A 14,228-nucleotide genomic window follows, 5' to 3' on the forward strand; every position below is an offset into this window, starting at 1 on the left:
TGACACAAATTTTTTTTTTTAAATTAGGATTTTAAATTCAATAAAAACATGGTGTAAACCCTTTTTTTTTACACGCTCAAATACCAACATTTCACAATAGTGTTTTACAAATTAGTGAACAAAGCCTATCCCACACACAATACTTCCATGTTAATACCTTATATCAGAAAATCAAATTCCATTGTGACCGTAAAAAAAGACCACTTAAAGAAAAAAGCCAAAGAACTAAACAGGGGGTGGTGATAATTGACAAACACAATTTATTTATGAAAAATATAGAGGGGAAGACTCTACAATGGGAAACTCAAACAACTGATCTATTATATGAGACTAATATTCGTATTGAAACATCATTACATTGGAAAACCACTTTTCCCGTGGTACCAAACTTTGATAGACAAGATTTTCTACTCTCTCTCTCTCTCTCTCTATTTTTCTTCGACCCCTTTTCCATTTGCTAGTCCCCCTTCTTATATAGACATATTCTTTGTCCTTATCCTCCCAGCTGTCCTATTTCCAACCGAACTCTCAGGGATATTTTCTCCCTTCTTTATTGGGTTCCCTCCTTTCTTAACTTGAAATAGGACTTTTGGGGATGTTTTTATTGTTCAGGTTTTCTCATACCTATTTAATGCGGTAGAGGTTAGGTAGAGTTCTCCTTATTAATGCGGAGGTAAAGATCTCTGCCACCCTTATCTGTCTAGAGGGTTTCCTGAGGTCATGTCTGAGAATACCGTGGACCATCCATATTCATTACCTCAGATAAGAATTTGCTAGATGTAGTATATCATCAATTTCGTGGGGATGATCCGCAAGGATTCCCTTTGCTCTCTAAATAAATGGACCGAACCCTTTTCTATTCCACGGGATCTTCTAAGCTATTGGGCCTTATCTGAAGCAGGTAGATTTGGCCCATTCCACTCCACAGGATATTCCAGACATTTGGGCCTTAGGCCCTGGTAAGAATTCTTCCACCCCTCACATCCATCATCTTAATAAACTCTGGTTCTATCAAAGACATTGCTAGAGTCTACAAAAATACTTTGATGCACAATAAGTTTTTTTTTTTTTCCATCTCTTCCTTATGTTTTGTAGATACACAATAGTATTTAGTATTTACGTTATTTGTTAATTATATATATATATATATATATATATTTTAGATTTTGTTGATAATATTTAGATAGACTTTGTAGTTGTATGGTACCAACTAACTAAATTTAATCTTTTCTTAAAATTTTTGGTTTTTTTTTTTTTTAAATGCAGGTTGCATGTTTTGTTAAAATTTAATCTCTTTTTATTTTTTGTATAAAAAAAAATCTCCTTTTATTATTATTTTATCTAAAGAAATTAATAAGAACAAATAAACTGTTGTTTTTATAAAGAATAATACACCAAAAAACCATATATATATAGAGAATTTTAAGTTGTGAAGAAGTTGATATGAACAAAAAGGAGTTTAGATGAAAACCAAATACTTTCTTTGTTACTTTATTATTAGGAAAATGATGGCATATCATGTTTATCCCCCAAAAAAATACTTAGTCTAAAAAAAGAACAAAAACTTAGGTTGATACACAATAGCATTTAATTCTATCTTATTTCTTTCTCAAAAAAAATAAAAATATATATCAATCGTATTTGCTTTTTTAATTATTTTTTAAACCTATCTATTTGTACATACGTTTTTTTTATCCCTTCGTTATGTTTTATTGATGATACACAATAGTATTTATTATTTACGTTATTTGTTTAATCTCTTATTTTTTTAGCTCTATCCTATTTTTTTAGGCTTGTTGATAATATTTAGATAGACACAATTGTCTATATAGATAGACACAATTGTATGTTGTAGTTATATGTCACCAACCAACTAAATTAAATCTCTTTTTAAAATTTTACTTTTTGTTGAATGTAGGTTAAATGTTTTGTTAAAACACTTTAATGTAAGTTGCATGTTTTGTTAAAATTTAATCTTTTGTTATGGGAAAATTTAATCTCTTTTAATTATTTTATCCAAAAAAACTAGTAAGAACAAATAAATTGTTGTTTTTATAAAGAATAATACACCAAAAAACATGGTATATATATAGTGAGAATTCTCAGTTGTGAAGAAGTTGATATAAACAAAAAGGAGTTTAGGTGAAAATCAAATACTTTCGTTGGCCTCTCCACAATTTTCCACATTAGTATTTTTTATTTATATTTTTTAATTTGATTTAATTCTTTCAATTTTATGGCACCAAATTTCAGAAAATTTATTAAATTTCTTTTAAAAAAATAAATTTAGTTGTTTGGTGCCATACAAACACTATGCTTAAAAGGAGACCTAAATTATCACTTAATTAGGGAATTTTAAGATAATCCTAACAAACTATATGATAACTCCATTAATATAAATCTATCCCAAAAAACGGAATATATTTCCATTAATTTGATAATTTCTACGTTGATGACATTTAAATAAAAAAAAAATTCTATCATATTAACGTTGATGAAATAAATTCTTTCTTCATTTTTTCATTTATTTTATATTAACGTTGATTAGAAATGATAATTTCAATAGGATTTAAACTCTATAATTTTATCAAATGAGACTCAACAAATAAATATCATTTTTAATTTCAATGGGATTTAAATTTATATCAAATGGACTCTACCAACATATTCATCCTTAAAAAAAAAAAAAAAATTATATAACCAAATTTGATTAGGAATCCATAATCCTAACCAATTTGATTCCACAACCCTATATTATATTATAAATTGTTTTTTAGGAATTTTTTCTTGAAATTTTTTTTAGGAATTATTTGTTACAATTTCAACACGGCTTTTCATTTCTATATTATATTTTAAATAGTTTTTTTTTTTGGATTATTCTTCCTTTCAAGTTATATAGTTTTTTTTTAAGTGAAGTCATAGACCTTTAAGTAAAATAAATACTTTTAATTTTTATTTAACTATTCCTTGTATTGCACTGGTCAACGACTAGTTATTTGAAAAACAATGGCACATGCATGTTTATCCCAAAAAAAAAAAAAAAAAAATTAAGTGAACAAAAAGATACACAATATCAATTTAATTCTATCTTTTTTAATTTTTTTTAATCTTTCCTTTTGTACAAACGTTTTTTTTTTTTCCCATCTCTTCATTATGTTTACTGGTACACAATACTAGAATTTATTATTTACGTTATTTTTTTTAAATCTCATTTATCTTAATTCTAACCTATTTTTTTAGACTTTGTTTTTTTTTTTTTTTTATGAGGTTTTTTAGACTTTGTTGATAACATTTAGATAGATACAATTATAGGAGATTTGTAGTTATATGGCACCAACCAACTAAATTTAATCTCTTTTTAAAATTTTACTTTTTATTAATGTAGTTGGCAGTGTTTGGTTAAAATACTATAATGTAAGTGGCATGTTTTGTTAAAATTTAATCTCATTATTTTATTTTAAAAAATTGATAAAAACAAATAGACGGTCGTTTTTATCTAAAAATTAATGCAATTTGTTGCAGCCATACAACTCAACCGCAACATCGAACCCACCAAACATTTACTATATATTTATTATATGATATATATATATATATATATATATATATATTATGATTGATTTTGACTATCAAATAATAAAATAAAATAAAAAACCGTCAAAAGATTAAGAAAAGAAAAGAAAGAAACACACAAATAATAAAATATAATCAAAGGCAACGCCCTGGCGGACGAGGAGAAAGATGCAAAGCCGCGTAGTCATTACGTAGTTCCTTTCCTTCTTTTCTTTTCTCACAACTCCTTTGCCAATTTGCCATAACATTCACAACAATTACACATCAACTTACCTTGTATGTTAGAATGTCCTTCTCTTCCTCAACTACCTTAAATAGTTATCAATTGTCTAATTTATTCTATCGTCCTTGACTTTGTCATTCCTTTTCTGGGTATATAAGAATTCCTGTTTCTCATGGCTAAAACCTCTGATATATGGAATTGACTATGGTGAGTTGGACTTCTCAAGCAATAGCATGGACGAGCTGCCAGGGTCATTTGGCACTAGTGCCAGCTTGGCTTTGCGGTTTGGTCAGACTATCTTCTCTTTGGCCTCTATTTTCTTCATGTGCTTGGACGTTGCGTTCTTCACCTACACTTCTTTCTGGTATTCTCAATTCCCTTCTAATTTTTTTTTTTGTTTTAGTCCTACCCTTTTGTGGGTTTTGTCTTATTCTCCAATACCCATCTCTTTTTCTGTTCAAAGTTTCAATTTTGATCCCAATTGTTGTGTTTTATTATGTCATGGATACCTAGGCGTTGGCAGTATTAGTGTTCAGTTTTTAATGTTGTGAAAATATGGGTTTGAGTGTTACACGAGTGAGAAGTGTTATTGTTGTTTAAACACTGAAATATGTTGTTTAATGAGCAGTGCCAAACAGCCCCCTACTACCTGGAAATTTTATTGTCTCTGTGATAAACTATTGTTTATTATGCAGTTTAATTGGTTTAAAATATAAGAAGTCAACCGTGGCTGTTGGGTTTAGTTATGGGAAATTTTCTAAGCGCAGGCTTTTTGGGTTCTCACTTGGTTGGACATAGAAGACATGCTCATTGGCTGTGAATGAATTGATAGAAATTGCATCAATTTAAAGACTTTCTGGAATTTATAAGATTTTAAGAGAGAAGGTTTGGGATATTGCTTTTAGATTACTTGCCTTTTTGTTGGATATCTCGTGGATGCTGGCTCGTATTCAGTGAATTTAAGTAATTAGATTATAAAGTCAAGAAGTATAGCGGTGAGTTAGAAGAATTTCCAGGGGTCTATATAATATATATTCAAGTTATATGGTTTATTGAATATCTGTATATAATATATATTCAGTTATATGGTTTGATTGAAAATTATAAGTTGAAGACTTATTCGTGATAGGAATTCCTAGGATCAATGGTCTGAACTCAAATGAATGAATGGTTGGAAAAGAGTTGATTCCCACTCCACACACTTCAAGGGTTGTTATTGAAATAGCACTTGAGTTTACAGAACGCTTGTGAACTGTCTGCACTCAACCGTGTATTTGAGTAATTTTTAGTCTATTTTGTGTACTCTCTGATATTTACTTGCCATGAAATATATCGATTCATAAAAGGATTGCCTAAAATAAAAAACCAGTGTTAAATTTTTTATTTCTAGCAATGAATTATGCAGCAGGGCTTAGTGAGGACTAATTGAAGTTAAGCAATTCAGTGTTTATTCAGGTAGTTTTCTCTATATTTTTGAAGTGTTTGGCATAAAAAGTAAAAACCCTTCCTACTACTCACATTTTCCTAGTCAAAGAAGATCAATCAACATGGTTGAAAAAAACCCACGGCGTATTCTCTACTCTGCCCCCATCTCCCTCCATCCAAACATAGGTAAGGTTTGGAGTATTTAAATTTTAACAACATTTTCCACCCATCTGAGAGTGTTGGTATGAAGAGAAAGAAGGCAAAAGGTTTTCATTCTTGAGTATGTGCTGGAATCTAATGACAATTTGGTTACAATATGAAGTATTCTAAGAGGAGCGCATTCAATCAAAAATAGTATTACTCTACTTTGTCATAGAGATGCAGGGATGTTAGAGTTTTATCTGTGAACACTGAAAATTTACCAATAAATAAATAAATGAATGTAAGAATTGCCAATTAAGAAGCATTTTCTTTTTCATTTAACTCCAGACAAAGAAAAATAAACAAGTACCCGGATGATAAGGATGCCTTTTATGAGGTAAAATATTATACCAAGGAAGGGAAATGAATTTGACCAAGTTTATTTTGGATCAATACCAGCCACATTGGAGGTCATTCTTTATTGCAGATGTGAGTATTTTCGCAAAGAATGGATTCTTGAAGGCACATGAAATGTTTCTTGGGAGGTCATTCAAACTGATGACGACTAGTATTGTGTGATTCTTTTGTTATCACTTGGTGCTATCCCTAAGCTTTATTTGAATTAAAGAGAAAGAATGTCATAGTTTTTTTTTTTATTTGGGTTGGGGGGGGGGGGGGGAGGGGGGTTAACTCTTTAGGCCTAAGTTGTTTTAATGGCATCATCATGGTGTGGTTTCTGGATACAACTGTGGTGACAGGAGCCAAATTGGCTATGGTATAGAGTTCAAATTGGTTTTGAGGTGGTAAGTTCCCATTTGATCTTTTAACTTTTAATGTATCTTCTAGACTGAAAGTATTCTATCCTTGTGTCCTCTGGATGTATCACAATTATGCATGCATGTGTTAGAATTATGGAATTAAGAACTAGGTAATTCGGTACATATCCCTTCTGATGACTGCTTAATGTGTCGTACATTGGGAGGCTTTGCGTTTGGTTTCAATATGCCTCTGAATTGAGGTAGAATTTGTATGTAGTTTCTCATAGACCCTTCTCCACTTTATGAGAATATTGTATATCCTGATTGCTGTTTTTGTTATTGCAATCTTATCTTGTGATGTTTGAGATGTTAGAATCTGATTTACAATAAATTCCCACTGGAGTGGAATTCATACTTGAAACAGTTGAGAACAAAGTTGTGTCCATCAGGCGCTGTGTACAGTGACTATAACTTGTATGTTAGTTTTCATGATAATGGAAGGTCCATATCAACTAAATGGTCTATTATAGAGTAGATATGTCCTCAACATTCTTAAGTTAGAATCAAAGCCCTGAATTTTTTATTTTTTATTTTATTTTTATAATAATATGCATGCTAAGGTACTTCTTGGAAAACTGTAATATATATAGTTATATACATAACTGATGACCATAGCCTTTGTTAGCAAAATAGCAGCAGTCACAATCTAGATAGTCATAGACATCTAGACTTCAGTTCAGAGCAAAAAACAATCAAATGCCTTCTGTCAACAGCAAGCTAGATTTCTGTGTCAGTTGATTTACCAATTCAATTTATTATCTTATCCATTAACTGCAAGTATTACATAATGCCATTTTTTATTATTCATGGGATGTTATGGAATATATTATGTCTATGTAGCTTTGAATATCCAGCAGTGTGCTGTAGAAAAAGTGATGTATTAATCCAGGGAATTTCAAGTTCATCTCTTTAACCTTGTCATTGCTCATGTTGATTTCACAGCTATTTGGTGACAGTCATGGGTTTGGTAATTCCATGGAGCCTTACACTGATAGTGGTGGATGCATACTCTGTCTTCATAAAATGTTTACCTCGTCAACCCAAAATATTGTTGGTCATCATTGTAGGAGATTCGGTATGTGCAGTTTTCAATTATGAACTTTATGATATCATCCTTTTCACTGCTTAAAGAAGGAATATAATGTTTTGTTATATTGTAGGTTTTATCATTTCTCCTACTAGCTGCAGCATCCTCAACAGCTAGTGTCACAAATGTCCTGCTTGCTGCCGAAGGTTACTGCACTGCAAAGCCATGTAGTAGATATCAGTTTTCTGCCGCAATGGCTTTCTTTTCTTGGTTCCTTTCATTGGCTTCATCTCTCTTCAATCTTTGGCTTCTTCCTTCTTTGTAAATTTCTGGCTGGCTGTTGCCATTTATGGAAATGAAAAGGGTAAATGTTGATAAAAAATAAATAAATAAATAAGGAATGATAGCCAAAGTCTAATTTTGTGCAGTGATAGTGCCTCACATTTACAGAAATATCAAATATGCTACAATTGGATCAATCTGAATTTGATCATTCTTAAGCCATAAAGAGTTTAAAGCTCTTTTGTTTCAATGACCCTGCTTTTCCATTTGTAATTTTATTTAGAATTTAGAATAATGGGAAAAGATGTGAAGCAATTTAATTTTTAATTTTTTTAATTTTTTGATTTTTTGTTTTGCTTTAGTTTTTCTAAGACTTAAACCTGAAACCCCATCCCTATGGGTCATTATCTACATGCGATGGCAACATTGGCTAGAAATTTATATTTTCAGAAAGCATTGATGCCGGGGAGTGGAACTGTGATGAGAAAATATAGGAATTGTTCCTTTCCTGGCCTGCACTATAGTCAATGCTGCCCACCTGGATGTTTCGAAGAATTTGTTAAATATGTTACTACATTCTATTAAATTTCAAAATATAACTTCGATTGAATTAATATCTAATAGATTATTTATGGCTGCATTTGGATTAGAAAATTTAATAAAGAATCTTGTGAACAGTTACAAATATAAATTACTTGATCTAAATTTAATAAAAATTGATAACATTTGAGTTTTGAGGATTTTTATTTTATTCTAATAAAAAACACTTGCAATGTTATGGATTTTGACTATTATTTTCCACTTATCAAATTCAAATCCATATATTAATAAAGATTATATCCATCCATAAATTTTATAAAAAAAAAAATCCTATCATGCTTTATTCAAATTCTTCTTGAAATAATCTCAAGTGTTCATCATGACACTTTTGGTTGCTTTTAAAAACTGGGCTTTCATAACCCGAAACCAATCCCATTCTATCCCTTCAAAAGGAAGAGGCCTGAGTTTTTATACGATTTTTAATAGCCTTTGGGTTTTTATAGTATCAGAGGCTGTAACTTTTGATTCATACATTTTCTTTACTTTTATACAAGGAGCTTAGGGAACAGAATACTGGAAAGATTTTTTTTTCCCCCCAAGAGCTTTTTACTATTATTGTCATCATTCTATTTGGTTAAAAAAAATCTCAAGCTGATTAAGTATTTTGGTAAATGGAAGGAAAACTGCTAAAACGTGGAGAATATCTTTAATTGTGACGAACTTTGCGGTGTCTCACAAAAGATAAGATGTTAATCTATTATACCCAGAAAAAAAAAAATTGAAAGAAATCATTTTTTCCATTCAATATATTCTTAATTATTTCCAGCAAATTAGAAACTAGACGAGATGTTCATGAGACATCCATAGTTTATTTTTATTTTTATTTGAGAATCCATGAGACATCCATAATTATTTGTGAGAACAAGAAAGTAATACTAAGTGCCCGTTTAGGACAAACTGAAAATTTCAGCTTATTTGCAATTTCAGCTTATTTTTGGTATTATTCATGGGTCTCACTATACTATTAATCTAATTTTTACCGTTATCTACAGTAATTTTAGCAAATTTTAATTTCATTTAAATAAGCTGTTCCCAAATGGATACTATCCATTTGGCAAAGATTATTTTTGTCAATTTATTTTACTATTCAGCTTATTTTTGCTACTATTCATGGGTCTCGTTGCACTTTGTGGTATTATTCATGAGTCTCACTATACTATTTCAGCTAACTTTTACTTTTATCTATAGTACTTTCAGCAAAAAGTTTTCAGTTTCAGCAAAATAAGCGGATCTCAAACAGACCATAAACTTGTGTTTAGCATTGGCTTAAAAAGCTAGTTTTATTTACTATTTAGCTTATTTTTGCTACTATTCAACTTATTTTTGCCACTATTCATGGGTCCTATTACATTTTTTTGTACTATTCATAGATCCCATTGTACTATTTCAGCTACTTTTTAGCTTTATCTACGGTATTTTCAGCAAAAAGTTTTCAGTTCAACTAAATAAGCTGTTCCTAAATGGACTCTAAGGTTGTGGTTGAGATAGTTTATATTGGGCAACTTCTTTTACTAGTTAGCTTATTTTTGCTACTATTCATGAGTCTCATTGCACTTTTTGTTATTATTTATGAGTCTTATTGTACTATTTCAACAAACTTTTAACTTTGTCTATAGTATTTTTAGCAAAAAATTTTCAGTTTTAACTAAATAAATTGTTTTTAAACGGACCCTAACCATACAATTAGCATAACTTATTATTATAGTTCAAGAATCTCTTCCAAAGAGATATCTTGTGCTTTATTTAATTATTTTTAGTGGGAAATGAAATGATATAAGCCAATCCTCTCCAAAACCATACTTTTCATGTACTATGTGTTGATAAAAAGGAAGAATGCTAAGACCACAATTATTTACACAAATTTTATCACAATGGTGAGTTATGAGTGCCTGAGTAGTAGAAGTGTGGACCCATATAAATTCACTACTTTTTTTTTTCCACTACTTACAACTCACAAAAATTGTAAAAGCAAATTACAGTAAACTTACACGTGATTTGGTTCATTTGCACCTTGCCTACCCGTGGTTTAAAACTTAATACTTTGCCCACCTGTGTTCAACTCTGTTTAGTCTCCATTATTCACCTCCATTAAAATTAAAGGTAAAAATGTATTTTCTCTTCCCTTTTATGCCTTTCTCCTCCAAAAACAAAAAATAACATAAAAAACACAAACAAAAAAGATCAAACAATATATTAACCCCCTAATTTCAAAACTTCTCACTGCACTTTTAGTGACAAATAAGTTAGAAGCCTTTTTTTTTTCCCGATAAGTGGTATAAGTTTTATTAGAAACAAGTTAGATTCCTTTCATGTAGATGGTGGTTATTAGCCCCTACACAGTTCCTTAGACTATAAATGATAAATTGAAGCCAGCAAAGCTAACCCAGGATCCTCTAATGAAGTACTTGAATCTACCAACCAAGAGAAATATGCTTTTGCAGTTTTTGCTCTATTGTCTACATTGACTTCTATTCTCAACGATTTCTACAATGAAATAATTAGCAATTAACAAGAAATTACATCCATGATGTGGTTGATGAAAACATTTTACTTCACTGAATTTTTCTTTTCTTTTTCTTAAGTAAGAAATTGATTTATATCACAAAGGGGCACAATCTAAGTACATGGGAAGTATATATGAGAGCACCCAAAAACAAACCTATTAAGATGCATAATCTTAAAAATTAATAAGATTTCAATCTAACTATCAGTTCCTAAAACACAGACAAATTATCAAACACATAGAACACAAACTCAAAACTCCAATTTTCTTGCACTTTCTCAACAAACAACCAACACAACAAAGACCCCATTTTTATATTTCAAAACAGAAATACAAAAGGGTATCTAAAAAGTGAGACTAAATGAATTATTGAAGCCACACTTGGGCAAGTGATAATGAAGTGGGGTCTAACCCCTTCAAAGCCATGTTAAAAAAGATGCATATTCTTGGGTTTTGAAATAGCACATTTTGATCTTATTTGTTTGTGCTTTTGATGTTATTTTTTGTTTTTGAAAAAGAGAAACATAAAAGAGAAGAGAAAATACATTTTTACCCTTGATTTTAAGGGAGGTAAGTAACAGAGACTAAATAGAGTTAAACACAAATGGACAAAGTATTAAATTTTAAATCATAGGTAAGCAATGTATAAACGGGTCATATCACAGATAAGTTTACTGTAAGTGGCCTAAATTGTAAACTTTATTGTCGTACCACCATTTTTCCAAACAAAATCCAAATATTTCCTCTGTCTAACCCATCACATAAAAAGGTCAGCAAGTCAAACAGACATTTCACCAAAACGGCGTAGTTTTCCACATCCCACTTCAAATTTCAAAAAACGGTTACCCTTGCCATTCCTTTCTATAAGTTCAAACCCAAATTACCTAATGCCCAACTATAATGTTCTTTACTCTCAAATATTGGACCGTTGGTTCCCGCCTTAAGAATTCCCTCTTCTATTTCCACACACTATCCACTACTTTCACCCACAAATTCAAGTCCCCCACACACCAAAACCTCCATCAACTCCTAGAGAAATGCTCTTCCATGAGAGAACTCAAGCTACTCCATGCCCAAATCATCCTCCATGGCTTAAGCAACGAAAACCTCACGCTCGGAAAACTAGTTTCTTTCTGTGCCCTTGCAGACACAGGCGATATTGAATATGCCCGCCTTGTGTTTGACAAAATGCCTGAACCAAATAAGTTTATGTACAACAGTTTGATAAGGGGTTACTCAAATGGTGATGACCCAATAAAGGCAATTTTGCTATACCGCAAGATGATTGGTTCGGGCCTTTCACCAAACGAGTTTACTTTTCCTTTTCTTCTGAAGGCTTGCGCTCGCAAATTGGCATATTGGGAAGCTGTGATTGTTCATGGTCAGGCCATTAAACTAGGGATTGGGTATCAAGTTTGTGTGCAAAATGCCCTTATAAATGTATATGTTGTTTGTGGGTCGAGTCAATGCGCACGGCAATTGTTTGATGAAATTTTGGATAGGACTTTGGTCTCGTGGAATTTGATGATTGGTGGGTATTCTAAAACGGGTTGTTGTGAGGAAGCTTTTTTATTGTTTCGGGAGATGAGAGAATTAGGAGTGGAGCCTGATGAGTTCACCTTTGTTAGTTTGCTTTCAGTTTGTTCACAAAGTGGTGATTTGGAGATGGGAAGATGTGTGCATCTTTATATTGAGATTACAGGAATTAAGGTTGATTTAATTGTGAGAAATACTCTTCTGGATATGTATGCCAAATGCGGGCATTTGCATTCGGCCAAAATGGTCTTTGATCAAATGCTTGATAAAAATGTGGTCTCATGGACTTCCATGGTTAATGCCTATGCTAAACATGGGCTAACTGAATCCGCTCAGCAAATTTTTGATAGCATGCCAATGAAAAACGTGGTTTCTTGGAATTCAATGATTTCAGCTTATGTCCGTGAAGGTAGTTGCACAGAAGCTTTTGACCTGTTCCGCAAGATGTGTGATTTGAGTGTGGTGCCTGATGAGGCTACCTTAGTTAGCGTTCTTTCAGCCTGTAGCCAAATTGGTGATCTAGTCATGGGAATGGAAATCCATGATTACATGGGCAGTAACAATTTAATACCTAGTGTTTCTCTATTTAACTCCCTTATAGACATGTATGCAAAATGTGGTGCCCTTAGAATTGCCATGGATATCTTTTACAAGATGCCAGAACAGAATCTAGTGTCCTGGAATGTTATGATTGGGGCACTGGCACTGCATGGATGTGGCTTAGAAGCTATTGATCTCTTTGAAAACATGCAAGCCTGTGGAGTTTGGCCTGATGTGATCACTTTCACAGGATTGCTTTCTGCTTGTAGTCACAGTGGTCTTGTTGACTTAGGGAGATTTTACTTTGACAAAATGAGTTCTGTCTATGGGCTTTCACGCGAAATTGAGCACTATGCTTGCATGGTTGATCTTCTTGGGCGAGGAGGGCTCTTAAAAGAAGCAATTTGGCTGATAGGAGGAATGCCAATGAAGCCTGATGTTGTGGTCTGGGGTGCCTTGCTTGGTGCTTGTAGGACCTATGGCAATATAGAGGTTGGGAAGCAAATCCTAAAGCAATTGCTGGAGATGGAGCCAAATAGTTCGGGCCTGTATGTGCTTCTCTCAAACATATACTCTGAAGCTGAAAGATGGGAAGATGTGAAGAAGATAAGGAAACTAATGAATTACCATGGGATCAAAAAGTGTAGAGCAATTAGCTTTATTGAAATTGATGGCTGTGTTAATGAATTTTTGGTTGATGACAAGAGACATGAAATTTCAAGTAGTATGTACTCCATACTTGATCAATTAACAGATCATTTGAAGTCTTTAGGATATTCACGCAACCTTTCAAGTGCATATTTGGATGTAGAGGAAATCTAGTGTTGTGCCCAAATTTTTTTGTTGTATCAGTAAGTTATGAGAAAGTAAATTCAAACTATAAGACTCTCGCTCTCTCTCTCTCTCTCTCTCTCTCTCTCTCTCTCTCTCTCTCTCTCTCTATATTAATTGTTAAAATGTCACAAGGACCGTTCTTCTAACTAGGTACTCACGTAAGAACACCACAGTATATGTTTGAACAAGAGAGTACTTTGATTTGTCTTTTGCATTGCAGATTTCTATATTGAGTTAACCCAGTCAGGTCATTAGCTGATGATTATTTGGAAGGCTGCTTAAGGAATTACAGAGAAGTTGATGTCTTTCGTCATGAAGTATACATTTTCCTGTCATTCAATTGGTCAATACTCAATAATAAAAAATTCCATTAACATAGGTTTAATTTGGAGATTTTCGTGGTACTTGTTAACTCTAAGTTGAAGGAACATGGTCATAAGGTTTCAGTGTGTGCTAACTGGTAAGTCTATTTATAAAATTGGCCAAATTGTACTAAAAGGCAACAAGTATCATAGTATCCGGTAATCAAAGGTGGAAAAACAGCATATTTTCAAAATGCCATTGATCTCTGTGGTTGTTTCCTCCAAGCTATAAGAACCTGATAACTCTTATTGGCTCTTGACATATAAAGAGAGCTAACTATTAATCTCAAAGGAACCACTGGACAAAAAACAGATTCAGTGAGATAGATGAACGAGTGGAAGCAGCAAAACATCATTTGGGAGA

At 32.2% G+C, this 14,228-nt stretch overlaps 2 protein-coding genes across 2 annotated transcripts; both read left to right on the plus strand.

Annotated features, from left to right (window-relative positions):
• The first annotated feature begins 3,727 nt into the window (after positions 1-3,727).
• LOC142624032 (CASP-like protein ARALYDRAFT_485429) lies at positions 3,728-7,742 on the plus strand. Its single transcript, XM_075797532.1, has 3 exons — positions 3,728-4,160; positions 7,123-7,255; positions 7,341-7,742. Exons 1-3 carry the CDS (start codon positions 4,030-4,032, stop codon positions 7,530-7,532), a joined length of 456 nt encoding a protein of 151 aa, XP_075653647.1. The 5' UTR covers positions 3,728-4,029; the 3' UTR covers positions 7,533-7,742.
• A 3,673-nt stretch (positions 7,743-11,415) lies between these two features.
• LOC142626039 (pentatricopeptide repeat-containing protein At2g22410, mitochondrial-like) lies at positions 11,416-13,525 on the plus strand. Its single transcript, XM_075799807.1, has one exon. The coding sequence runs from the start codon at positions 11,493-11,495 to the stop codon at positions 13,488-13,490; it is 1,998 nt and encodes a 665-aa protein (XP_075655922.1). The 5' UTR covers positions 11,416-11,492; the 3' UTR covers positions 13,491-13,525.
• Positions 13,526-14,228: the final 703 nt, after the last annotated feature.

Source organism: Castanea sativa, chromosome 2 (genome assembly GCF_040712315.1).
Source record: "Castanea sativa cultivar Marrone di Chiusa Pesio chromosome 2, ASM4071231v1".
In the NCBI taxonomy this organism is placed as follows: Eukaryota; Viridiplantae; Streptophyta; class Magnoliopsida; order Fagales; family Fagaceae; genus Castanea; species Castanea sativa.